At 45.6% G+C, this 24,946-nt stretch overlaps 1 protein-coding gene across 5 annotated transcripts in view; it reads right to left on the bottom strand.

Moving 5' to 3' along the window:
* Window positions 1–1,475: 1,475 nt before the first annotated feature.
* Window positions 1,476–24,946, bottom strand: part of LRP4 (LDL receptor related protein 4) — a 99,511-nt gene continuing 76,040 nt past the window's right edge. For 3 of the 5 annotated variants that reach the window (XM_083748725.1, XM_083748726.1, XM_083748727.1), the window contains exons 21-38: window positions 24,293–24,482; window positions 21,522–21,653; window positions 19,048–19,188; window positions 18,428–18,514; window positions 18,010–18,181; window positions 17,729–17,891; window positions 16,263–16,488; window positions 15,017–15,320; window positions 14,653–14,871; window positions 13,967–14,101; window positions 13,682–13,790; window positions 13,318–13,462; window positions 11,611–11,724; window positions 10,835–10,958; window positions 10,358–10,425; window positions 9,464–9,548; window positions 8,586–8,724; window positions 1,476–6,105 (exon numbers count right to left, since the gene is read on the bottom strand). In XM_083748725.1, the coding sequence (XP_083604851.1) occupies window positions 5,773–6,105; window positions 8,586–8,724; window positions 9,464–9,548; window positions 10,358–10,425; window positions 10,835–10,958; window positions 11,611–11,724; window positions 13,318–13,462; window positions 13,682–13,790; window positions 13,967–14,101; window positions 14,653–14,871; window positions 15,017–15,320; window positions 16,263–16,488; window positions 17,729–17,891; window positions 18,010–18,181; window positions 18,428–18,514; window positions 19,048–19,188; window positions 21,522–21,653; window positions 24,293–24,482 (2,886 nt within the window). In that variant the 3' untranslated portion in view covers window positions 1,476–5,772. Of the gene's footprint in view, window positions 6,106–7,694; window positions 7,762–8,585; window positions 8,725–9,463; window positions 9,549–10,357; window positions 10,426–10,834; window positions 10,959–11,610; window positions 11,725–13,317; window positions 13,463–13,681; window positions 13,791–13,966; window positions 14,102–14,652; window positions 14,872–15,016; window positions 15,321–16,262; window positions 16,489–17,728; window positions 17,892–18,009; window positions 18,182–18,427; window positions 18,515–19,047; window positions 19,189–21,521; window positions 21,654–24,292; window positions 24,483–24,946 lie in introns of all 5 variants that reach the window. The other 2 variants (XM_083748728.1, XM_083748729.1) reach the window with 1 other exon arrangement.

The following is a 24,946-nucleotide window of genomic DNA, read 5'->3' as shown; positions in this document are numbered from 1 at the left end:
TTTTTACACTGCAACTTGCCCTTTGTGAATACTGATCATATACTTCTTACAGGGCCAATGAAGGGATCTGCTGCATATAAACCATGCTTATAGGTTGTTTTTTGTGCCAGTGTCTGTATGTGATGTGTCTTGTTATATGTTTGCTATTTATCCCAAAGGTCTTACATGATGCATCACCATATTTTATGCTGCTTGGGGCACATATTTTTGAAATATATATGCTGCCATTATCTATGCTACCTTGATGTGAGGAAATATATAGATCCAACGATGAATGTAGGCTAGTTGTCAAGTGCTGGAAATATGATTTTTAGGCTGGCCTTCAGAAGATGAAACTGCTCCCATTTGAACACCAAGCCTCTTTGGTTGACACTGCACAGAAGGTACCGTACATGGCTGATTTACTGATATATTGAACTTTGGGGGAACATTATTTTACATCTACATTTGAGAAACTGGGTGCAAGGCAGGACAGAAAACTCATGCCAAAGGCACCATTGCCAAGGTCAAAGGTGACCACCAACAGATGGGGCAAAGCCATCAAGTTATGGATGCAGCTGCAGGTGTCCTCAAATCCAGAAAATTAGTCTGGGGCAGTTAGGTATTCGATGTTTAAAGTCTGAAGCTGTAAGTCATAGTTTTGTCCATTAATAGAATGGACTCCAAAATGGTCAAATAATTGCTTCTGGACTAAAAACGACTTCTCTACATCAAAACCAGCTGTGGAGTATGTAACTAGGAACAATCTTGGCCAGGTTAATAGAAATTAATTTTCTAACTAGCTACAAACTTTGGTTAGTAATTATTTTTAAATTAGACTAGTGTTTAGATTTGTTAAGGAAGCTAATAAGGTAATTAGTCATTATTCTGTAAGTTCTCATTTTATTTGTAAGAATCATTTCACGTTTTGAGTTACTGTATTGTAATCTGCTCATCTAGAAATGTAGTAAAGCACTGTAAACTTTCAATTTGGTTTGATTTATGACTCATGATTCTGGGATCAATCAGTATATTGAGAAACAGGGACACACACTGAACTAAAAGGGAAGCACAGAAATGTAAAGGACAAGAAGCAGAAGTGTGTACATTCTAAGCGATTCATCTGTAAACATTTAAATTGCCAGCATGAGAAATGCAAAAACCCTCTAAGCTTCATGGGGTCGCAATAGGCTCTATGAAATGCCAAGTTAATACCAGAGGGAAGTAAGCAGCAGCCCTACTAATTTGAGCTTCAGACATTTCTGGCGTTAGTCCTTGGCAGTGCCATAACCTGCCATATGTAATATTTGTAACAGTTAATTCCCATTCCCCTGCTTTCACCCAAATCCTAAACCAGTTGTTGCTTCAAAGGTGAGAGTGTGATGGGATCTGTTTGCTCTGGTCCCAACTCCGTCGCTTCTTCAAATGAGATGAGCCTTCATGTGGCCTGTTTGGGTAGCATTCGTGATTCACAACTCACAAGTCCAGCAGCGCAATTAAGAAAAGCTAAATTTATATTAAATTATCATCAAACCTAAAATACTGAGCATAGTAGTTAAATAACTTGGGGGGGAAAGGGGAAATCCAATCTCTCCAGTGAGTAACATTTAAAACCATTACACAGAAAGGTAGGGAAATTGCTGCCAACAGCTCAAGACAGACAGAGGCAGGATGTTCTTTTTACATAATCAGTGCTCACAAGATTGTCCCCACTTCTGGCTTTCCACATTCTGCAAAGTCCAAGTGCAATGAGACTTTGCTTCATCAGCATTGGCAGTGAAGAGTCCCATATAACCAGCAGCATTGGCCAAAGGCTGCTTGCGCATCTCATCGCTGCTTACTTCACAAGTAGGAGTAAAGCTGTAGGTACCATTCTTCCAATCTTCTGCAGCCATTATGAGGGCCGCTAGGGGTCAGATGGGTCAAGGGAAGGGCTTTGAGAAAGGAGGTCATTATGTAGACTGGAATGTGCAATAAAAAGTTGCAGAAAGACAAGGGGAGACATTAGTGGCAGTGGTATTCTCTCTGTTAATTTACTGAACTTGCAAGAGGACAAGTATTTTTCAATTATTTCCCAGCCTCCATTTTTAATATTGTTTTTTCTAATTGCAACTTCCTATATTGAACACTTCACCCTGGCCTGATAGCCCTCATCAGTGCTAGGTGCCTGGCTTCAGCTTTCCTAAACTCTTTTTTCAAATGCACATGGCCTTAATTTTGTCCATGGTTTCAGCAGCAGGGCTACCCTACCCCCACAGATCTTGCTGAGACGTCTTCCTCATCTTCAGCCTGATGAAGCTTCATTGGAGCAGACCCAAATAAATATATTTAAATTAAAATCTAATATATTCCCCTGGAAGTAGGGGGAAAGCCTAATAACAACATTGCTCCAAGCCCCAGCTCTAACCAACTTTTCATAGGGATGCATAACAGCAAGGGATCCCAGAGTGATCTAGTCCAGCCTCCTACAAAAGGCACCAGGATACAACTAGCACAATGTGATCTCCAGTGCTGTCTTTTTCAAAAGGGCTATGCTTGACTTTGCCCTTGTTCATATTACCATTTCACGGCCCATGAAATTGATGTAATTGATGTAAACAAGAGATCTCCTCAAGCCAAAGTCCCTTGTCATGCTACAGCCTTTTCAAGAGAACATCAGTGGGCTAGGCAGGGTGCGTAACTGTTTGCCTTCCTGCAAGTGCTCTCCACATTGTCTTTTACAGGGTTTGCTTGTTTGTTTTGTCTCCCCTCACCAGACTCCCCCAAAATAAAGTGAGCCTAGTGTGGATGGCTCCTGTAGATGAGCGATTTTAATAACATAAATACAACTAATTGGTTTAATTTGGACTTTAAGCTGCCGTTTTTACATTTTCGATCCTCAAGTTCTATCTTTTCGGATGGGCCAGAATCAGATGCCAATGGAAAATAATGGCTGAAGGAAGAGAATGCAGAGAATATGGTAAAACACCACAGTCACTTATGGACTTATGAATGCAGGCACAAGAGCTGGTGTGGTTCAATACATGGATCTCTATGAAAGTATGAGAGACTTGGGGTGGAATCCAACACTGCACAAATGGACTTCTGCTCGCTTAACAGAACTTCACATTCTTCTCTCGTCTCCCACAGTCCCAACATCCCCCCAAACTCTGGAGCAGATTTTGAGTGGATGCAAGGGTGAAGAGAGGGAAGTGAAGTCTTATTGCACAGAGAAAAGTCTTTTCTGCTGATGCAGAGAAAGCAATGAATGCAACTCTTAGTTCACAAGGACAGCTATGAGAGCAAAGCACAATAAATGACATGCAAATAAAAGGAAGAGAGAGCAATAGCAGGTAAAATAGGAAAACAGTTCTGAGGTTGGACAGTCAGAACGAGAGAGTCTTTGATGGAAGAATATAAACATGTCCTAGAAAGACTTGCTCACAGTACTGAAACCTTTAAGCACAGGTTGATTTTGCTGTGTGATGCTGCAGAAGTAGAGCTTTATGCATGTTTCCTTGAAATACAAAACTCGGCTCCCAAAATAATTTTAATTTATACCTTCCTCAAGATAAGAAAGCAAGAGGTTTTCCCGGCTACAAGTTGGGAAAGGTTGGGGTTAACTGTCAGGAATGCCGATCTTGCACCATGACTGGCTTGCACCGTTCCTGCTGCAACCCAAAATTCCACTGTTTTGTTTTTACAATACTGAGTGTGCGCAAACATACCCAATATGTGTGGGCGAAGGCAACAGAGGATCAGCAGCAAATGTAAAGAAACATGATGGAAATAGCAGAGGTAAGCAGGGATGGAGGTGGTAGAGGGAACAGGCAGAAGCACGACATGTCTGCTGTGGACCATCTAGAAGGAAAAGGTGTCTGTGACAAAGATGCACTACTTATAACTGCTTCACACACTACGCAGCAACCAACACAATTGCCACTGTACAAACACATCACCCACCCTAGCTTTCTTGTGCATGGACTCCTTCAATGAATGCGATTAAAAATGCACAATTGTCATATTCATGTATCACGGTTTTAAAAATATTTAACTCAACAAGACACATAAGGGGGAGGGTTGCCTTGTTGACGGAAATATAGACCTGTCATAGAGGGTAAGCTGCAAGGGGGATGGTTGCTAGAGTTGGATCGCTGGTTTTTTTAATGCTTGCGCGCTCCCTGCTTGGACTAGATGAGAGGAAGCAATCAGATCACGTAACTGTTTAGCCACAGGGAACCTGTGCTGCTCGTCAGCGTGTCACACTCACACAAGCAGAGTCTATACATCATGCGCTAATCACAAGAGAGGCACTTGCAGGAGCAAGGTGAGAGGATAGTGGTGCATATTCCCAGAGAATAAATAATGTGGTTATCAGCTCTGAATAGGACTTCCCTCAATGTAAGTGCTATCTTGCCAAATCATGTCTGGAGCTGGTGGAGGAAGTGTTTGGTTGCACAAACCACCACCTGCACAACATTTTGAAAAGGCCATTTCTTAGCCTTGGTTCTCCCTTCATAGAATGGAAATCTTAACCTAGTTGCATTGAGGAGGAAAGGAGCTTTATACAGTTCTGGTGGCCTGCCTGACTCCCCGTCTGCCTGCCTTTGCCTAGCCACACACATTCATCATCTCTCAAATTGCACACACCCACTTTTTGACACCACACTCCTCAACCCACACAGCAGATCCTAGAAGAAGGTGCGAGCAGACCCATCCTCCCAGAGAAACGCTGGCAAGAAAAGGCTTAGAAAATGTCCCCTACTGGGTTTGTCCAGCAGCATGTTGGAGCTGGAACTTGCACCTGGTGTTTCAGATACACCCACTGACCAATTTATATTCAAAACAGACAAACAAATAAAACATATTGCCCACTTGTGTTCCACAGGCTAACGTTGTTTTCAGTAGCACACATTTCCACAGGATGGGCCTGTGACTTGACTAACTAAGGAAGGTTACGATAAAATACCATTGCACCCGGCGCTTTCCTCGGAAGTCAAAGCTAATGGGAAGTGCAATAAAAACAGCGAGTCGTCCCTCCAGGGAACAGATGTGTTAAGTTCAATCTGAAAAAAACCAGAAGTATGTTTTAGGAAGGGAGTGGGCATTCTGCCACACCGAACTGTGGCAGGAGCAACCTCTGTTGCCAGCAACAGACTCAAATGCTTTACCCTCTGAACTCCTGACACCCTAGGTTGGATTTCACAGGCGTTTCCCCACAGCTTAAAAAAAGATGGTCATGGTAATTTAGTGCCCCTTCCAGTGAAGTTACAACTGTCGTTTGCTCTCCCCACACAAGTATCTGCAAAAGTGACCCGCTGTTACATCACCTTTCTCACTTCAGGCACTTCTACCTGGCCCCAAACCCTTTCATTTAAGACAGAAAGAGCGCAGTGCAAAATCTAGTTAGTGCCAACAGACTCTGAAGAAAGGTAGTAGTATCAGGAGCAGGGAACTTCAGAAACACTCATCCCTCCCTGGTGGCATTGGAGTCCATGGCTAGCTGGTGCACTAGACCGAATGAAAGCTGCCTCGGACACAGCTGGGAAAGCTGCTGCTGAATTCAGCACCACAGCTTCTAGCAAAAGGGAACATATAAATAAACATCAATGAACAGTGAGCCAAGAGTCTCTAGGTTGTCTCCCACCTGCCACAAAGGCAGTTTAAGCTCAGGCTCCTCTCAGAAAGAAAGTCTCTGGGCTCTGTGTGACACAGAGGCAAGTCTCTTTTGAGTTCCTCCTGGAATTGCGGGCAAGATCCTATCTCATCAGTGCGAAAGGTGACAGAGGAGGGACAAGCGTCTCATTGTGTGCTTTAGACATCACTCTCTGTTGAGGGTTTGCGCTGGTGCTTCCAGCCTGTGTCTGGAAGGGAGCCGCGGCGCTCAGGGGTCGCTGCCGCGTTGATGCTGCTGCATTCTGACTGCTCCTCCTGCAGCAGCTGCTCTGTTTCGGTGTCATCCAGCGAGCCGGAGCTGGCTTGGATAGAGACCGTGTCAGTCTTCATGCAGACGTGGTCACGGAGGATACACCCCCGAGAGCTCCGTATCTGTTTCAGGTCGTCCCACTCCGATTCATCACTGGACAAGAGGCATATCCCTTCCACAATCTTGATCTTTTCCTTGCTGTAACTGTGATCAGGACCGGCCTGTGGACAGAGACAATAACATGAGACATGCGAGCTGAAGAGGAAAAAGCAGGTGCCAGAACACTGAAGCGCAGGAAACCCACAAGAGGCGGTTTCCTGCTTTGTGGACAAAGTCGCATTGTACACTTGGGAGGGACCAAAGAGATGACCACTGCAACTTTCTGCTTGTTAGACAGGACTGTCCACCAACCAAGCCCACACAGCCACGAAGCAGGAAGTGCTTACAGAGAAAGTGACTCCAGGTGCTCCAACTAACCAGCTGTAACCACACACTATGGTAATATTGGGCACAGCAGGGGAGGAAAGGAAAGAAGGTCACTAGCCAAACTGAAAAGAGGCAAGAAAAAAGAGTTTCAGACTCCCCAAATATGGTGCTAAAGTAAATCTCAAAAGCTAGCAAAACTTACCCACTGGAGACAAAAATGTTATTGACACCTATCTTCATACCACACAGGTGTTTTCTTTCATTGTGGAGGTCCCTGACCTATCTTAAGAAAGGGAGCAAAAATCCCAGGCTCATGGGATGGGAAACCAGAAAAGAGAGCTAGCTTTCACAGGTTTGCCAGACTCAAATGTCTGCATACATGAAATACTATCTAGATGCATCACACACTGCGTTTCCTAGCAGACCAGCTGTTACTGGCAATTCCATTACAAACTATGCATCCCATCAACTCATGAAAAGATGATACAGGTAGTGAATAAATTGAGAGGACAAATAATATATCCCAAATCATGAGTAGTGAAAAGGAGCACTGGTGAAATCAAGGATTAAACTAGGAGACTGTCCTAAAATTCAGCTCCAGAATAGCCACTGCAGATTAGATTATGAGAATGCAGGCACTGACTCTTAGAAGGATGTCTCCCACTACACCAGGGGTAGCCAACATGGTGTTGACCATGCTGGCTAGGGATGATAGGAGTCTGAGTCCAACAGCATTTGGTGGGGTGCACTAGATGCTTCTTAAGGTCACCCTCCTGTATCCTGAGCTTTGTTCCAAAGGACAGGAAATGTAGTGGAAACAGTTGTAAAATGTTGTCTATATTTGAGTGGGACACAGAAGCCAACCCTGGTTAATTCAACGCAAAATGTGTCTGATGAGTATAAACACTGAAGTTAAGAAGCGTTGCACAGACCAGTCCAACCAGTAATTATGTTAAAATAGCAAAGATTTAGAGAACACTCTCATAAAAACAGCAAGGTGCACACAAATTCGACATGGAGGAGAGGAAAATCAGGAAGGCAAGGAAACATGGAGACAAGGAAAATTAGCAATAACTGTGCTTCACCAATTCCAGGAGGGGAAAAACCTCTTTACTGATCATACCCTGCACATGTATGATGGTGGGGTACAAAGTTTTAAGCAGTTTCAAACTACTTAACCAAGGCAAAAACACTTTTATTTCCCAGCACACAAACACACAAGTATTTCAGGGGTGCGTGTACACACGCACACAGACACACACACACACAAAGAGAGGGAGAGAAAGCCAGCCAAGAAGCAAGTAATATAAGACAGCATTAGGCCACTCATCAGCACTACAGGAATAAGGCAGGCAGAGGCTGCACAAATGCAGAGCTGTGATACCTGATATGAGGCTGTGGGCAGGTCAAAAGAGGAATGGTGAAAGGCTATCAGGGGGGTGAGAAAGATGCTGAGGAGGAAAGACAGAGAGACTAAGTGCTTTGAGACATCACAGCCCATCATGTGCCCTTACAAATGCAACCATTTTCCATTAGCCTGCTCTCCCTCCCACTGGCGATCCATGCAGTGCACAGGCGCATCTGTCTAGCTGCATACAGCCATTCAGGACTACTGAAGTACAGGGGCCCCACCAGGCACTGGGGTGTATCATCTTGGCATGAACCAGAGAAGGGGAAGAGAAGAGGTGCAGCAGCATCACCCCAAGCTCTGCTGAGAAGTCTGACTCTTCCCTCCATCAACTGTCACCTGCCATCAGGCTGCAGCAGAGGATGGAAGGGAAGGGATGCAGGGCCACTCCAACAGCTGGGAGGACAGCAACTTCTGGCACCTCCTCTCCATTAACTTTTCCACCCCCAATGGCCATTGACAGAAACTGTGACTAAGAATTTGTCTCATTTCCTCCTGTCTCCCAATCCATTTTTCCTTTGTGCCATATCTTTTAAGCCTGGAGGCAGGGACTGTCTTGTTGCAATGATTTGCAACCCACTCTGGACTCCTTTTTTTGGCTGAATAGAGGAATTAAAACTCTGAATAAGTGAACTCTTCATTTCCTTTGGGCAACAGGTGCCCCAAGACAAAAGCATCAAATAAATAGTATTGCTGGTTAACCTATATGAGTCAGTGGCCTCCTAATAATATGAGAAGTGAAGGACAGGGTTCTTTAGGGTAGCTAGGACTGATGAGAATAAGACAAATTAGTTAGGCTTATTGCAATTTGATGTTCAAAACCACAGTGGCTTGACACAGATGACTCATTCTAAAGGCATCTCTTACCTCCTTATAGCATAGCTGGTTATACATGGCTGGCTTGGGAACTGTTTCAATCTTTACCTCTTGGGTAGATGTCCGGTAAGAGGGGTTACTGTAGGTAAGGTTGCCCAGGCTAGGATCTGTGAACTTGGACTTCTTGTGCCTGCAGGAATACAACTGTCAACAAAGAGCCTCAACAGCTAAAGCCCTACTCTGCACTACTACTCTATCAGAAAAAATAACTATGGTCTTGTATTTTCTCCTTTCTCAAACCATAAGTAAGTCTTTTATATCAGATAGCAAACATCTCAGATAGCAAATCACGACTGCACTCATGGGAGGCAGCAAAATTCTATTTACTTGTATGCCAGTGGGAAAATCAGGGGCAATTCCACTGATAAGCAAGAGAGATCACATTCATGCAAAATGTTCAGAGTTCAAAGAGTCAATATGTAAGAACCAAACCAAGGCATGTGCAAATTTCCACAGGATTCCTTTGAACAATTTCCCAGGAACAAAAACTTTCTACGGGGCAAAAATTGAATCGAGTATTTGTTGCGGTTAAAACTACTCTTCACTGCTCCCTGAACCCAATACTGCCATTTTTTCAGAGGCAAATGGGAGAGGAAAAGGAGATGCCCACAACATTATGCAAGAAATGTAAGTTAGGAGCATTAGCATCTCAGCCTCCCTTGTTTATGGTTACAACTTTGCTTTTTACTCCAGTTATGTCTCCATGAATGCCACCACCACACCTGTTGCAGACCAACATGCCTATTTCCTCTGGCATTGGTTCCAGTGAGGCATTTTTAACTACAGCAAGGAAGACCTGGGCTTTGTCAGAAGTATCCCAACCAAAAGATGAATTCAGAGGCACAGAGAGACTAGGGCAAGGAAATTACCTGTATATAATCACAGCACCAATTAGCAGCAGAATGATCAATATACTGAGAAGGCCTCCAATTATGTAACTGACGTGCAGTCCTCCTGAAAGAAGGCAACAAGTTAGATCGAGGATGACATTCCATGTTTCTGTGTGTAAATATGTGTGCCTGCTGACAGGGCCCTAGTTTTTGTACAGAATTACAAGAAAGTCAGAAAAGGCAACAAAAATATTGGCAGCCTTTTAATTTTTATTGTGGCAATTCTTCCATTCCAAGAGTGTTTTCCTTTAGCCCATCCCTTTAACTCTTGATGCATGTTTTTGTCAACCAAAAGAACAAAATGATTTTGTACTAGTGTAAATGTTGTATACACCTTTGGGTAACAAAACAAGCAAACTAAAATTCATTTCAGTTGCTTATAATTCCGATCTGCTTTAGCTAAATCATCTACACTGATTCCCAATAACTCTTTTTCTTCTTTAATTTTAATTTCATTATGCTTCCCTAGAAACTTTTCCAAGACCTTTTATCAGGAAGTAACTAATTAGCATTTTTGGGGGGAGGGCTGATAAGCAAAGACCTTTTATATCATGCAGTATTTGGACTCGCAATAAAAGTGGTTTGATTCCCTCCCTCCCTCCCTCCCTCCCTCCCCTGTACACCAACATCTCCTTACTAGAAGAAAAAATTTGCTGGAGTCGTTCCATCATTCCAGAAGGCTACAGTGGGTGTGTAGCTGGGCAAATGCATGACTACTTTGCTATGAGCCAAAATAAACCTGCATGCATTTAACCCACATTGAGGGCTTGGTAACGCTATCGCTGTTTATCGGTCTTGTGTCTGGGCCTCCAACATGGGACACAGAAAGATCTGGTGCAGTCCAGGGCAATGAGGGATAATGTAAAAACTCACCAGTGGTTGCCGGCACAGCTTCGCTTGCTCGGCTGCACAAGCCTTGGCCAACCTTTTTGTCAGAGCAGCTACACAGGGGGTAAAGAAAAGTAGTGAAAGGTCACAGAATTAAGAGTTGGAAGGGCCCCCCAAGGGTCATCTAGTCCAAACCTCTGCAACATAACTTCTGGCCAAGTAGAATGAACCCAACTGAGGCAGCTGGACATGAGGTTTGACAACAGAACAGGTTGGGGAAGGGTGGTCCAGATACCCAATGTTTTTTTTGAATCACATTTAACATGGCATGCAGGAGGGGGAAAGAATACAGTAGCTGAACAGTACACATGAATGGAATAGCTCTGGCCCCCCAATATCACCATTCTATTAAGAGGTGCAAAAACTCCTGCATAGTTTCTTTCCTCTGGGGCAGGAGAGTCAGTGAGGAACTCGGCACCAACTTTTGTCACAATCATCTTTTAAAGCCACAAAGCCACTCACTTTGCTTCTGTTGTTTCCAAGGATATATGGGGTTTGGTTGTCGAAGAGCCAGATCTACCAGCGGGAGTCTGGCTCTTTTTGCTTGCACGAGTAGTCTCGGGAATCGAAGGCCCCATGCCAGGAACTACACAGAACGCAAAGAGAAAGGGAAACAGAAGCTTAGGAAGGGGAGATAATTAAGCCAAACGCAGCTTGCAGAAATGCAGAAACTGCAATCTGTTCCCCCAGACGCAGCAGCAGGCAGTTAAGGTTCTGTCTGTGGTTTTAACAGTGATCTGCTCCTAAGAAAACAAAAACTGCAGTGTAGCTACAGGTGGTTAACTGGGCTGCTACAGCCTGTATGGGAGCAGCAGAAAATATTGGCGTGCTCTTATTTTGCCAATCTCCAACCATCCCCGATGTTATATGCACATACATTTTTAAAGTTACTGCACACAAAATGCCAATGAAATACAACGAACTGCTTTGAACCATATTCTTCAGAGACCCATCCAGAATGCTAAAATATGCATCTGGGACATCTGGAGAACGGAAGAGAATTTCAAAGAGAAGTTTTCAAATGCATAAGGAGCCCAAGTCCAGAGGAAACAGGATAATGATTTCTTGCACTGATCTGAATACTTTGACAAGACTGCATTCTGCCGCCTAGGCTGTTCTATTATCTAAAGGTGGCTTATTTAGGTTTCACAGGAAAAACTCCACAGAAAAAGTCCTCATGAAGCAGGAGCAAAAACATCGCGATTCCTGTCTGAAGGTCTGCAGCTCAAGCAACTTACCATTTGAGCAAGGCCGTCCATCTGGTTCATCTGGGCAAGCACAAACGAAGTCAGAAGCTCTGGCAAAACAGAGGTGGGTGCAGCCTCCATTACTGACTCCACAAGCATTGGTGCCTAAAAGATGCAAACAGTGTATTTGACATTACCACCAGAAGAACATCGTTTTCTGTCCTCAACTGTGGGGGCTTTGCATTCTTATCAGCAAGATACAGTGGCTGATGGTTCTTACCGAAGCCTATCATGCACAAGCTTATTTTATTTATTGAAAAGCCCTTCTAAACCACTTAATATTTAAAAACCTCTAAAAGATATACAAAAATAACGTAAAAAAGAACAGGATCACAAAATTCCTGTTTGTTGGGTCACTGTTGGATTGTTTGTTGGCACAGGGTTGCAGCAACCCTGGCAAGTAATCACCGGACTATACAAACAGGGAGAATAAATGGGCCACAATGCAGGTATCCTCCTTGTCTTATCTTGATATCGCTCCTTAGTCAATACCTTCCCATTCTTCTTTTATATTACAAAATCCATTAAGTTTGTGCTTTCTCAAAGACAAGAAGGAATATTTCTTAATAAATATAACTGAATTACTTGTCATTACTGACAGGCAGAGTGTTAAAGAGGGTGTGTGTGTGTGTGTGTGTGTGTGTGTGTGTGTGTGTATCTATGAGCTCCCTACGGGGGTCTCTTCTGCAGAAGCCAGGATTTCAGGTGTCAGGGGTAATGGACTCCGACCACCACTACATGGTTGCTTTCAGAGTCCAGCCATTTTCCTTACCCCCACAGGGTAAGGAAAGTTAATATCAGACCTTCACTTATATGGGAATGAACAAAGGAATGTGTACGTATTACCACTGAGCAGGGGCTAATCTGCCCTACTGATCTCACTGATCTCAATACCTGGACAGAAAAGCAGGCTGCTCCTTCTCAGTTGTGTCCTAGACTGCAGTCCATTTACTATATCCCCTAGAAGCGAATGGGAGCCATTGAGAACTAAACTAACCAGGCCCTACAGGGAGTTTGGTTTCTTTAGGAACTGGCTTTTTAATATGTACATAATAGCAACGTTTTAAAGAATCTGATGCTTTGCCAGAGTGATTTCTAAGTTTGTGCCCCATGCCTATTTTAAATACCAATGGTCTTCATTCTACTAGATGTCTTAAAAGAACCTGACAGGTGTTCAGAGACATGGTGGATGGCCTCAGCCCACAAGCAGCAATGGAGGCACAGATTTCTCAGGTTGGAGTACAATATCCATCTAGCATGACGCAGGTTTTGCATACCAGTCTATGTTTTATTTAAACAGTATGGGAGAGGGGTAGCTAATATCCCAGACTATTTTTTTTTTTTAATCGCCTTATTCCTGTTTTTAGTATGACAAATCTTCACCCAAACTCTAAGTTTGAAGGGAAATTGCGTAACTCCACAACAGCAGTCCTAAGTCCATGATGCTGTATTATCCATGTACCAGCCTTACTAGCCGGAGTTGTTATATTCTCACCACCACTTCCTCCCATGACACCCTAGAGTCATGAAGGCACATCTGAAGATGTGGTCAAGTGGGGCAGGGGGCAGGGGGAGACTGAACAAGTGATTCTCTGTGTTGCAATTTCTGCAGGAAACATTTAGAATATATTCTGGAAGATGCACCCTGTTTGACTCTCATTATACATAAAGTGAGGAAACCCAGATTGTTGCATATACCTGTCTGCCTTTGAGGAGAGACTACAATGATATCCATAAGTCCTTCAACATTGGCTAACACAGTCTCCTTATTCCGACCAGAATATTTGTCCACTCGCTGGATAGATTTAGTTTGCCAGTCCGTCCAATAGAGCCACCTGTCTTGCTGCTCAGAAACGAAGAGATAAAGGGTTAGGAAGATACAACAACCATGTAGGAAGGTAACAAAAGTTTATTCAAGCAAAACCATTTCTCCAGGGTATGGCAGGAGGAAGAATGAGAACACCAACTTCTCCCAACACCCAGAAATTAAGAAAATATACTATTTCTTTGGGAGCTTATATATCTAGTGACATTGCAAAGTTCCCACCAAGGTCCTTTGTACCTGTGTCAAGGCAAAGGGATGTGACACTTGGCTGACCAGGACCTGACGCAGCTTCCCGTTGAGATCAGCACTCTCTATGCGGTCTAGATGAGCATCTACCCAATAAATCCTAGAAGAACAGAAAGTATGAGAAGTGAAACCAACCTTCACCATAACCTCCCACCCCAAAGAAAACGATTCCCCATCCTTCTTGCACTTCTTTACTGATGTGATGCAGAAGCTCCAGGCTGTCTTAAAAGCAGAGAAAGGACTTCTGCATGTGGAAAGGGACTATGTTATACTGACCTCCTAGTATCATAATCTAAGGTCAACCCATTGGGCCAGCCCAAGTCAGTGTTGATCAATATCTTGCGCTCAGAACCATCCAAATTTGCGCGCTCAATTTTAGCAACTTGTCCCCAGTCTGTCCAGAAGAGGTATCTGGAAAAAAACAAACACAGGATGACACACAAACACACACACCACACAGGCTGCTTCTGCACCAAATAGTTCTTTTTTGGAGACGAAGGGAGAAGCTGTTTCCTCTGAAACTTTTTGCTATTATTTGCAATGGCTCTCCTTATTAGACTCTTCACTAGGGAGTAGATCAGCTGGTGGGGAGGGCTGGTCACTGCCTTTTGAAAAACATCTTCCTCCAGCCATTCCAGCCATCTGCAACTCTTCAACAAGACCAACAGATCATCTGGTTCTAAGAGTCAGATTGTAGTCCTAACTCTTCTTGGTCCAGCAATGCTCACCTCTAGGCAAGAACAGAACCACAGGCAGGAGGGGCTCCAACAATCTAATCTGCAACTACCTGATGAAGTGCTACAGCTGAACAGCTGGCTGGATAGTGTGCGCTCATAAAGATCTGCTGGTAAAGGGGTCTACTTGGTCAACAGACCAGATGCTCCTATAGGCCGAAGGAGGGCCTTAACCTTTGAAGCACTACTCCCTCCACCCATTCTGCCTCTAGTTGTCCCCCAACTTACCCCTTCCTGGGAAAGACAGCAATTGCTCGGGGTTCATCCAGATTGTTATTAATTAGCACCTTCCTGCAGCTGCCATCTAGTCTTGCAACTTCAATGGTGTTGCGGCCCGTGTCAGTCCAGTAGAGGTTTCTAGCCACCCAGTCCACAGCTAGACCATCTGTAGTCTTCAGTCCTTGACCAATAACTGTTTCCATATTGCTGCCATTAAGGTCTGCTCGCCTGGAAAACAGTAGATACCAATGAAAATAAGAATTTCTGCCTATTAAAATACCACATTGTAAGGCAGATCTCGCAACACAAAGACCAGCTAGGTCTCATGTAATTAATGAATTAATGCACCAAAAGGAAGCTAATGGGTTCCTACCTGATGACATCTAAGAAGACATCTGTGTAGTAAATTTTGCCATCTACACTGTCATAGTCCAGAGAGATAACATTGTTCAGCTCTGGGACAGGAACGTGAACGTCAGTGTGATCGCTAGTGTCCAGTGAGATGCGGCGGATAGAGCCTCGACTAGAGAAGAGGAGGTAGGTTTCAGGAGAAGGATCGCAGGTCCTCTCATCACTCTTCAACTGGATACCAGTAGGGCAGGCACAGGAGAAGCCTTCAGGATTTGGCAGGCAGAGATGGGAGCACCCACCATTCCTCACTCCACACTTGTTAGCACCTATGGGAAAACAAAGGAAGTCTCTCAGACTGGACTTTCCTGTGGTCCATATTAATTCAGTACTCTCCTACACAGTCCTTGTAAACAGGAGATTCTCAAGCAAAAGTAGGCACAAACATTTGTAGGCCCTGACTAAGGCTACTACTACCCAGTGTACCTCAGGTATTTTTTAAAAGGGTCGTAGAAAAAGTTAGAGGGACCACAGAAAGATGGAACTTCAGAAAGCAAAGCCTGCCAGTGTCTCTGAAGAAAAAACACCACCTGACTGCACCCCCAAAATGATCAACAAGATAGGCAACAACCAAAGGATTTTGCATTATCCTTTGCCAGCACAATGGCACCAATAATGCTGTTTCAAACTGTGGGGAAACCCTAGCCCTACAGGGGAAATAGCAAGATGAATGCCTGGCGACTAAATAAACGTACAGAACAGGCACTTGAGAAGATTGTAAGTGTGAGGATGACAAGACAGGTGATTCAAATAAAATGGAAGGCTTCAAAGTGCTTGAGTGGTTTGAATGTAGTTTGGTGTTGTTGTTTTAAAAAAGGTTTGAGTAGCTAGGATTAAGCAAGGCTTCCCAACTCAGAGCTCTCCAGAGGCTGCTGGACCTAAACTCCCATCAGCTCCAGCCAGCATAGTCAATAGTCAGGGTTGATGGGCATTGTAGTCCAACAACAACTGGCTCACATAGCCTGGCAAGGCTAGATTAGAGAACGGAGCAAGATCTGCAGAAAAGGCACAAAGGCCAAGTAAGAATTCTGATGTGAAAAAATCCTTGAAGAAGAAATGCAAAGAATTAAAGCATTGCAGTAAACAGTATCTGGGAGTGGTTGGGGGTGCAGAGGAGAAGTAAAGAACCCCCCTGGTGCCAGCTTCTAAGAGGACTCTCCAAACAATGTTTGGCTTGATGGGAAATCTGGGTGGGGGGGGGGGGGACTTACCCAGAGGGTGCTTCCTGTCAACAGCCTGGATGTCCATTAAGCCAGGCAGGTTTGCCCTGACTAAGATGACGTTAGCACCAGTGTTCTTGTCAGCCCTGTGGATGCTACGTGTTTGCCAATCTGTCCAGTAGATGTAGGAATCCAGCAGAGTGAGGCCGTAAGGGTGCTGTACTGGAGAAAGCAAGGTGCGGCGGTTTGCACCATTCAGGTCTGCAGCCTCAATGCGCTGAAGGACAGAGATGGAATGTTTATTCCCTTTTTGAGAGACAGAGAAAATCCCCAGAAAGCTGAAAACAAAGGCCTCAGATAGCTATGATTCCAAGCTACCATATGAGAAAAAATCTCACAAGCATACTTGGTTATCTCTTCACTGGGCAACTGTAGCTGCAGTTCATCAAGTGACAACACGTGAGCAATACCCATCAAAATGCAGTGTTTGAGGTTAAGGCCAGGCAACATGAAAGCCTTGCCTTTGGCACTTGAATCCTGATGGGGATTTCTGACATGGAAGTCACCAAGAGATGTTGCAATAACTGGCCTCATTTGCGTGTTACAATAAAACACAGTTAAACTGCTCACAATGCTCAGAAGTCATTGCTTTGCTCCTGCTCCCGGCTGCACCAGGAGAAGGAAGCCACGGGTTTTGGTGCATTGTGCTGTCTGAACCCAGACGCAGGGTCTCCAAGCAAACCACAAGTGGTAGAAACTCTAGCTCACATGGCCCTTAAATGTAAAATGTATGATGATCTCCACCAACAATTTCTAGACCATCTATGTATTCCAACATGGAAACCAGAGACGGAGGTTATGCGCTTCTTATTACAGGGGAGAGACCAGGAGCTCACCAAGACAGTAGCTAAGTTCCTCTATTTGATTTTTTTTCACCGAAGTATGCTACAGGATCCTGCCCTTGCTGGAAACCAACAGAGATGAGGTGTATTGCTCGCCTCTTTTGCCCTTTGGTAGGTGACTGTGCCGTTGGGGTGGCGACGAGATCGCACTGGCCTATCTATTCTGAATGTATTCTGAATGTTCTTATGTGATGCCAATAAAGATTACTTGACTTGACTTCACATAAGTGGTAGCCTAGCTTTATTCTTCACTTTGGGGCAAACAAGCCATGATCCTGGGTTCAGATTGACACAAGCCAAGGGGTCATGGTTTGTTGCTCTTGGCATAGCACAGGTAGGAGGACCAAGGAAGGACCAGAGCAGGGAATTTCTGAGCAGGATGCATGACCGCGAATGGCTTAGCAGCTCATTTGTGCTCCACCACAGCTGAATGTCAGACATTAACTATGGCTTAATGCATGTGCCACTGCTACTGCTGAGTGATGAACCTGCACTTATGAATTCCCTTAGTCCGTAAGGACTCTTAAATCCCTCTCATGCCACCCCTTCCTTCAGATATAAAGTTATTAACTCCACCCCAAGAAAACATTCTGCACGCCTTGCAGCAGTTCCAACCTCAGTATGTGCATCAGCCCAGAGCAGTTGTGATCCAGCTCGATCCACAGCCAATCCATTTGGCCATCCCAGGTTGTTGTTGATAAGCACCGTGCGCCTGGAGCCGTCCATGCCAGCTTGTTCCAGCTTGGCGTTCTCTCCCCAGTCCGTCCAATACATAAAACTGAAGGAAGAGGAAAAGCTAGTAAGCGACCAACTGAGAAGCCAGCATGGGAATTATTCCCATGCCTTCCCATCCTCTGCCTTTCCCTTGACCAAGACGTACTACAGCCAGCACTCACCCCATCTCATGATACAGGGCAATGGCTCTTGGGCTGTCCAGGTTTTCCCATACCAAAACTCTCCTCATTGACCCATCCAGGTTGCCCACTTCAATCCTTTTGGTCCCTGTGTCAGTCCAATACACTTTGCGACCGATAGCATCCACTGCTAGTCCATCTGTGGTTTGCAACCCTAGTAAAAAAGCAGTAGCAATGTCATTGTTTCTTGCTACTTGCTAACCATCACATTTAGGATCTTCCCTCCTTAAAAACATCCGCAAGATTCGCCAGGCATTTCTTACCATAAATATTCCTAGGTACTCCATGAGTAAACTCCAGAGAACTGACTATGCTATTAAGACTGTGCTCACATCACCCGGCAAAATCCATCTCTGAAAGCACCCTGGAGGAGTGGCTATTCCAGTAAAGCATCTATTACCTGTAGTAACGATATCTTCATACTGAGATCCATCTAAGGCAGCCCTGCTAATCTTCCTCAGGGTGCTGTCCGACCAATAGACCTTTCCTGTGGAAGAAATAGGAGAACATCAGCAACATCTACACAGAAAATCCTAAAAATAGGCATTAAAGAAGTAGCATTAGCAGATGAGGAAAGTAATGGGGAAAGCCATTTGGTGTGCTTTTGTTAAGCCCAGTTAAAAAACAACAACAGAAGTGCTACCTGTTACTGCAGGTATTTACTGATGAAACACACCACTCACAGGCAATATGAAATATATACGCTTAAAAAATGAACACATTGTGACATGCTCTTCAAAAGGGCAGAAGCTCTAACTGTATTGGCATTACACGAAAAGTTATTTATTGGTATGTTTATTACCAAAAGCATAAGGGATTTTGGGGGGGGAATATTTCTACTTTTTCCCTTCTCCTTCTCTCTCTTTCTCTCTTTTTACTAAAGACCAATTCTCAGTCTACATCTTAACAATTCGTAGATCAGGGATAGAGAACCCAAGGCTTCCACATGTTGTTAGACTTTAAGTCCAACCAGCCCCCACTGGATCAGTGCTTAAAATGGTTAAATGACACATTTCAGACCTTCTTGAGGATCCACTCCGATGGCAATAGCGTTTTTCATGGTGACATTGACTGACACAACTACGTCCGCAAAATACGGGATGTCAAGCGAAACCAGCCGAATATCCGACCTTCTAGCAAAGATCAGGAAGCTAGTCATGCCTGCGGAGTTGAAGACAATAATATATTTCACATTTAAAACTGTTCTACTCAGCAGTTTCATATATGCCATCTCTGAGCTAACCAAGAAGCAACAAGGATATTTTCAAAATATTGTTTTTGAATCTTATTAGTTTTTGGTGCTTTTAAAAAAATTAAGTTTAGTAGTTTTATTGTATGCTTGTAAAATGTCTTGAGACTCATGTGAAAGTCAATTCAAGAATTAGTAATTGCCATCACAATTGCCAAACATTAAAAAAAACAACACACTTCTGCTAAGGATGTCACTGGATGATCTGTTACAGACCACAGACAAAGAGGATATGGAATGAAAGAGTAGAAGCAAAATTTACAGCTCTAGGGCTCTGAAATAAAGGTTGTGCACCTTCCATGCTTCTTGTGGCACAAGCATAGAATTTGCTACTTTGAGCATACGTTACTTCTCATCCTAAAAAATATATGACTTCTGGTTTTCAGGGGACAGCATCTTATTTCCTTTTCTGGATCTCGAGCCATGCCTACCATTCCTTTGGTCTCTTTTGCCCTGTTGGCTATCTTAATAGCCAAATCTGCTTTGTTTCATTGCCTTCTAACATTATTTAAAGGTAAAGGTAAAGGGACCCCTGACCATTAGGTCCAGTCATGACCGACTCTGGGGTTGTGGAGCTCATCTCGTTTTATTGAACGAGGGAGCCGGCGTACAGCTTCCGGGTCATGTGGCCAGCAGGACTAAGCCACTTCTGGCGAACCAGAGCAGCGCACGGAAATGCTGTTTACCTTCCCGCCGGAGCGGTATCTGTTTATCTACTTGCACTTTGACGTGCTTTCGAACTGCTAGGTTGGCAGGAGCAGGGGCCGAGCAACAGGAGCTCACCCCGTTGCGGGGATTCGAACCGCGGACCTTCTGATCGGCAAGTCCTAGGTTCTGTGGTTTAACCCACAGTGCCACCCGCGTCCCTTTCTGATATTCTTTACTTTACCATAAATCCTAAATGTTCAGGCTAATTACCGTATTTTTCGCCCTATAAGACACACTTTTTCCCCTCCAAAAATGAAGGGAAAATGTGTGTGCGTCCTATGGGGCGAATGCAGGCTTTAGCTGAAGCCTGGAGAGCGAGAGGCGTCGGTGCGCACCGACGTCTCTCGCTCTCCAGGAAGCTATCCGCAAGCCTTGCACGCCCGGAGGGAGTTCCCCCGGGCGCGCAAGGCTTGCGGGCGGCAGCCTGCAGCGTGGAGCACGGGGCGCCCTCCGGAGGACGCCCAGTGCTTCGCGCAGGTGTCCGCTAGCCTTGCGCACCCGGGGGATCTCCCCCCGGGCGCGCAAGGCTTGCGGGCGGCAGTCTGCAGCGCGGAGCACGGGGCGCCCTCCAGAGGACGCCCTGTGCTCCACGCAGGTGTCCGCAAGCCTTGCGCACCCGGGGATCTCCCCCGGGAACCGAAGGCTTGCGGGCGGCAGCGCGGAGCACGGGGCACCCTTCGGAGGTCGCCCCGTGCTGGTGTCGGCAAGCCTTGCGCACCCGGGGGATCTCCCCCCAGGAGCGCAAGGCTTGCGGGCGGAAGCCGGCAGCACAGAGCACGGGGCACCCTTCGGAGGCCGCCCCGTGCTGGTGTCGGCAAGTCTTGCGCACCCGGGGGATCTCCCCCGGGAACCGAAGGCTTGCGGGCGGCAGCGCGGAGCACGGGGCACCCTTCGGAGGGCGCCCCGTGCTCCGCGCTGGTGTTGGCAAGCCTTGCGCACCCAGGGGGCGTGTGGGGTGCCCTGAAACAGAGGGTTCCCCATGCTGCGGACTGTAGCCTGCCGCCCGGCGTGCGGGGCGCCCTGAAGCAGAGCGCCCCTCGCGCCAGGCAGACATGGGCCAGCCCCACAAGCTCGGGGGACAGCGGGGAGGCGCAGCACCGCCATCCCACTGTTCCCCGACCTAGTTTTGGGGGGGAAAATAAAGGAAAAATTTTTTTCCTTTATTTCCCCCCCAAAAAAGTAGGTGCGTCCTATGGGACGGAGCGTCCTATGGGACGAAAAATACGGTATGCCATATATTAAATGTGTGCAATATATTCTGATTGCAGAATCTGGGTTTCCCTGGGCCAAGATTTATTTGGTGGGTGTATTCATACCAAGAGCATTTTTTGTGTTTCCCAAGCCTATGTGGCACCCTCCAGATGTTGTTGGACTCCAACTCCTGCCAGCCCCAGCCAGCACAGCTACTGATCAGGAATGATGGGAGCTGGGGTGCAGCAACACTGGTTATCCCTGTTGTAGGGCTTTGTACCTAGAGGCCTATCAAGAGAAGGCTCTGGGGATTAGAGACCCAGATGCTGCAGAATGTGAGACCTACCTGGTAAGCAAGTCTTGCCATCTGGCTGTAGGTTGATACCGGTGGGACAAGTACAGCTGTGACCTTTAGGGAGAGGAGCCAGGAGGCAAAGGTGACTGCATTCACCATTATTAACTGTGCATGCTGTATGTACTGAAAAAAAGGAGAAGAAAACAATGCATCATGACAAGGCCAGACTTAGAAGCCCAAAGCATTCTGGGAAATGATATATAAAGGGTTGGGGGGAAAATGTTTAAAATAACTTTTGTGAAAAAAACTGAAGCTTTTTTTAAAAAAGGAATTTTAGATGCAGAAATACCGAAGGAGCAGAAAAGACTATTCATGTATGCGATGATGGCAGAACTGATACTTTTGGCCTGGAGATGGAAGGAAGACAAAGTCCTGACCAGAGAAGAATGGCTGATAAAGATGATGGATTACACTGAAATGACCAGGATGATCAGAAATCAAGAAGATAGAAATTTTACTAAGGAACATGGGGGGGGGGGGGGGGAGAGAATATAATTTATCTTGGAGAACACTGTAAGCAACTAAAAACTTTGGCCGGATTGTAACAATACCTGTAATGTGACAAGAACTATGGGAAAACAGGATCTTTTTTTTTATTATTAAGAAAAAGGAGAATCTTCTAAGATGCAGTTGGAAAAAGGAATGTTGATGGAACCCATGGAGGGGTGGAGGGAAGTCCAAAGATTCAGGAAATCCTTTATATGTATGATTAGGATAGTAATATAATAATTTATAATAATTTTATTATTTATACCACACCCATCTGAATAAAAATGTAAATTGTAAAAACCAATAAAAATATTGTAAAAGAAAGAAAGTGGAGAATCCCAATGCAGAATATGTCAGGAAGAGACTCCATCAGGCAAGGCCTCTTTCCACCTGCCTTGCCCCACCCTCTGACCCTAGGGGTCCTCATAAGGGAGCTGTTCCTGGACAAAGAACTGTGAGGGGAAAGACTCCATCAGGCAAGGCCTCCATCCACCTGCCTTGCCCCACCCTCTGACCCTAGGGGTCCTCATAAGGGAGCTGTTCCTGGACAAAGAACTGTGAGGGGAAAGACTCCATCAGGCAAGGCCTCCATCCACCTGCCTTGCCCCACCCTCTGACCCTAGGGGTCCTCATAAGGGAGCTGTTCCTGGACAAAGAACTGTGAGGGGAAAGACTCCATCAGGCAAGGCCTCCATCCACCTGCCTTGCCCCACCCTCTGACCCTAGGGGTCCTCATAAGGGAGCTGTTCCTGGACAAAGAACTGTGAGGGGAAAGACTCCATCAGGCAAGGCCTCCATCCACCTGCCTTGCCCCACCCTCTGACCCTAGGGGTCCTCATAAGGGAGCTGTTCCTGGACAAAGAACTGTGAGGGGAAAGACTCCATCAGGCAAGGCCTCCATCCACCTGCCTTGCCCCACCCTCTGACCCTAGGGGTCCTCATAAGGGAGCTGTTCCTGGACAAAGAACTGTGAGGGGAAAGACTCCATCAGGCAAGGCCTCCATCCACCTGCCTTGCCCCACCCTCTGACCCTAGGGGTCCTCATAAGGGAGCTGTTCCTGGACAAAGAACTGTGAGGGGAAAGACTCCATCAGGCAAGGCCTCCATCCACCTGCCTTGCCCCACCCTCTGACCCTAGGGGTCCTCATAAGGGAGCTGTTCCTGGACAAAGAACTGTGAGGGGAAAGACTCCATCAGGCAAGGCCTCCATCCACCTGCCTTGCCCCACCCTCTGACCCTAGGGGTCCTCATAAGGGAGCTGTTCCTGGACAAAGAACTGTGAGGGGAAAGACTCCATCAGGCAAGGCCTCCATCCACCTGCCTTGCCCCACCCTCTGACCCTAGGGGTCCTCATAAGGGAGCTGTTCCTGGACAAAGAACTGTGAGGGGAAAGACTCCTTCAGGCAAGGCCTCCATCCACCTGCCTTGCTCTATCCTCTGCTTCTTGATGTGTATTGTGTTGTTTTATGTACTGTGGCTTGCCGTTGTTTTATTGATTATAGTTTAGATATTATTTATTGTAACTACTGAGTGCATTTCTGTTTTAACTTTTATATGTTGATATTATTATTTTCTAATGATTGTTGAATGTTACTTTTTTGATGTAGGTTGCCTATTTTAAAGTTATGTTTTATTATCACATTTTAGTATTGCATTAGATTGTTGTAAGGTGTACATTTTTTGTTTCTTCAGCTTGTAAACCGCCTTGAGAACAGTGGTACCTTGGGTTACATACGCTTCAGGTTACAGACTCCGCTAACCCACAAATAGTACCTTAGGTTAAGAACTTTGCTTCAGGATGAGAACAGAAATCGTGCTCCAGCGGCGCGGCGGCAGCAGGAGGCCCCCATTAGCTAAAGTGGTGCTTCAGGTTAAGAACAGTTTCAGGTTAAGAACGGACCTCCGGAAAGAATTAAGTACTTAACCCGAGGTACCACTGTATTGTAAGACAGAAGGACGGTATACAAATTAAAAATGACGATGACAACAGCATGCTTCAAAATTCTACAAGCATGCATGGGAACATAAACAGCACAGAGGAGCGCTTTCCATTAAAATGAGTCACAAAGGATTCATTCGCATGTACTTTTGAGTTAAATTTCTGTTGGGGTGCAGGTTGCTTAGAATCAAGGAACTGTAGAGTTGGAAGGAACCCTGAGAATTGTCTAGAGTCCAAACCCCTGCAATTCAGGAATAGGCAGTCATCCCGCAGAGGCTCTCTAGCTGTAGGGACATGCCAAGCAGAAAGGGATGGCGTATCCCCTCCCATGTACCTGAAGGCCTGTGCCGATGGAAGACATGGATGTCCATGAGGTTTTCCAGGTTGTCCTGCAGAGTTTCACGATTCTGCCCCGTCCTTTTGTCAGCACTCTGGATGCTCTTTGCCTGCCAGTCGGTCCAGTAGAGCCGAGCTCCATAAAGAGTAAGCCCAAAGGGGTGAGGCAGGTTGCTTCCGATCAGCACCTGTCAGTCCCCAAAACAAAGACCCGTAAGAAGTTTTAGTAACAACACACAGCCAGCATGGCAACAGGGACCAAAGGGGGCTGTTTTTCAGTCCAAAGAGCCGCAAATCCTTCTGGGCAACCTCCTAGGGGCCACGTGCAATTGGTTTTATTTGCCAGAGGCAAAAAGGGGCTGTGCAACAAATTTTTCCTTTGTACAGTACAGCCTGCATTTTACCCTCTCTATACTCCATCCAGGCATTATCAGAGTTGAAGGACACATTCCAGCCAAGTAAAAGCACATGGGGTGTAAAATAGGACCAGGGAGAGTTATGGCATGAGAAGATATCTGAGGACCAGGCAGAGAGACCTGGAGGGCATATTTGGCCCCTGGGCCCCAGGTTCCCCACCCCGGTCTAGAGGCTGCAGGTAGCCCCAGCAAAGCATCCATCTCTCTCCTTGTACTTTTTGCAGTATGCATTCTTC

The sequence above is a fragment of the Podarcis gaigeae genome (genome assembly GCF_964106915.1).
Source record: "Podarcis gaigeae genome assembly, chromosome: 1".
Taxonomy (NCBI): Eukaryota; Metazoa; Chordata; class Lepidosauria; order Squamata; family Lacertidae; genus Podarcis; species Podarcis gaigeae.
This window is presented reverse-complemented; position numbering and strand designations above follow the sequence as displayed.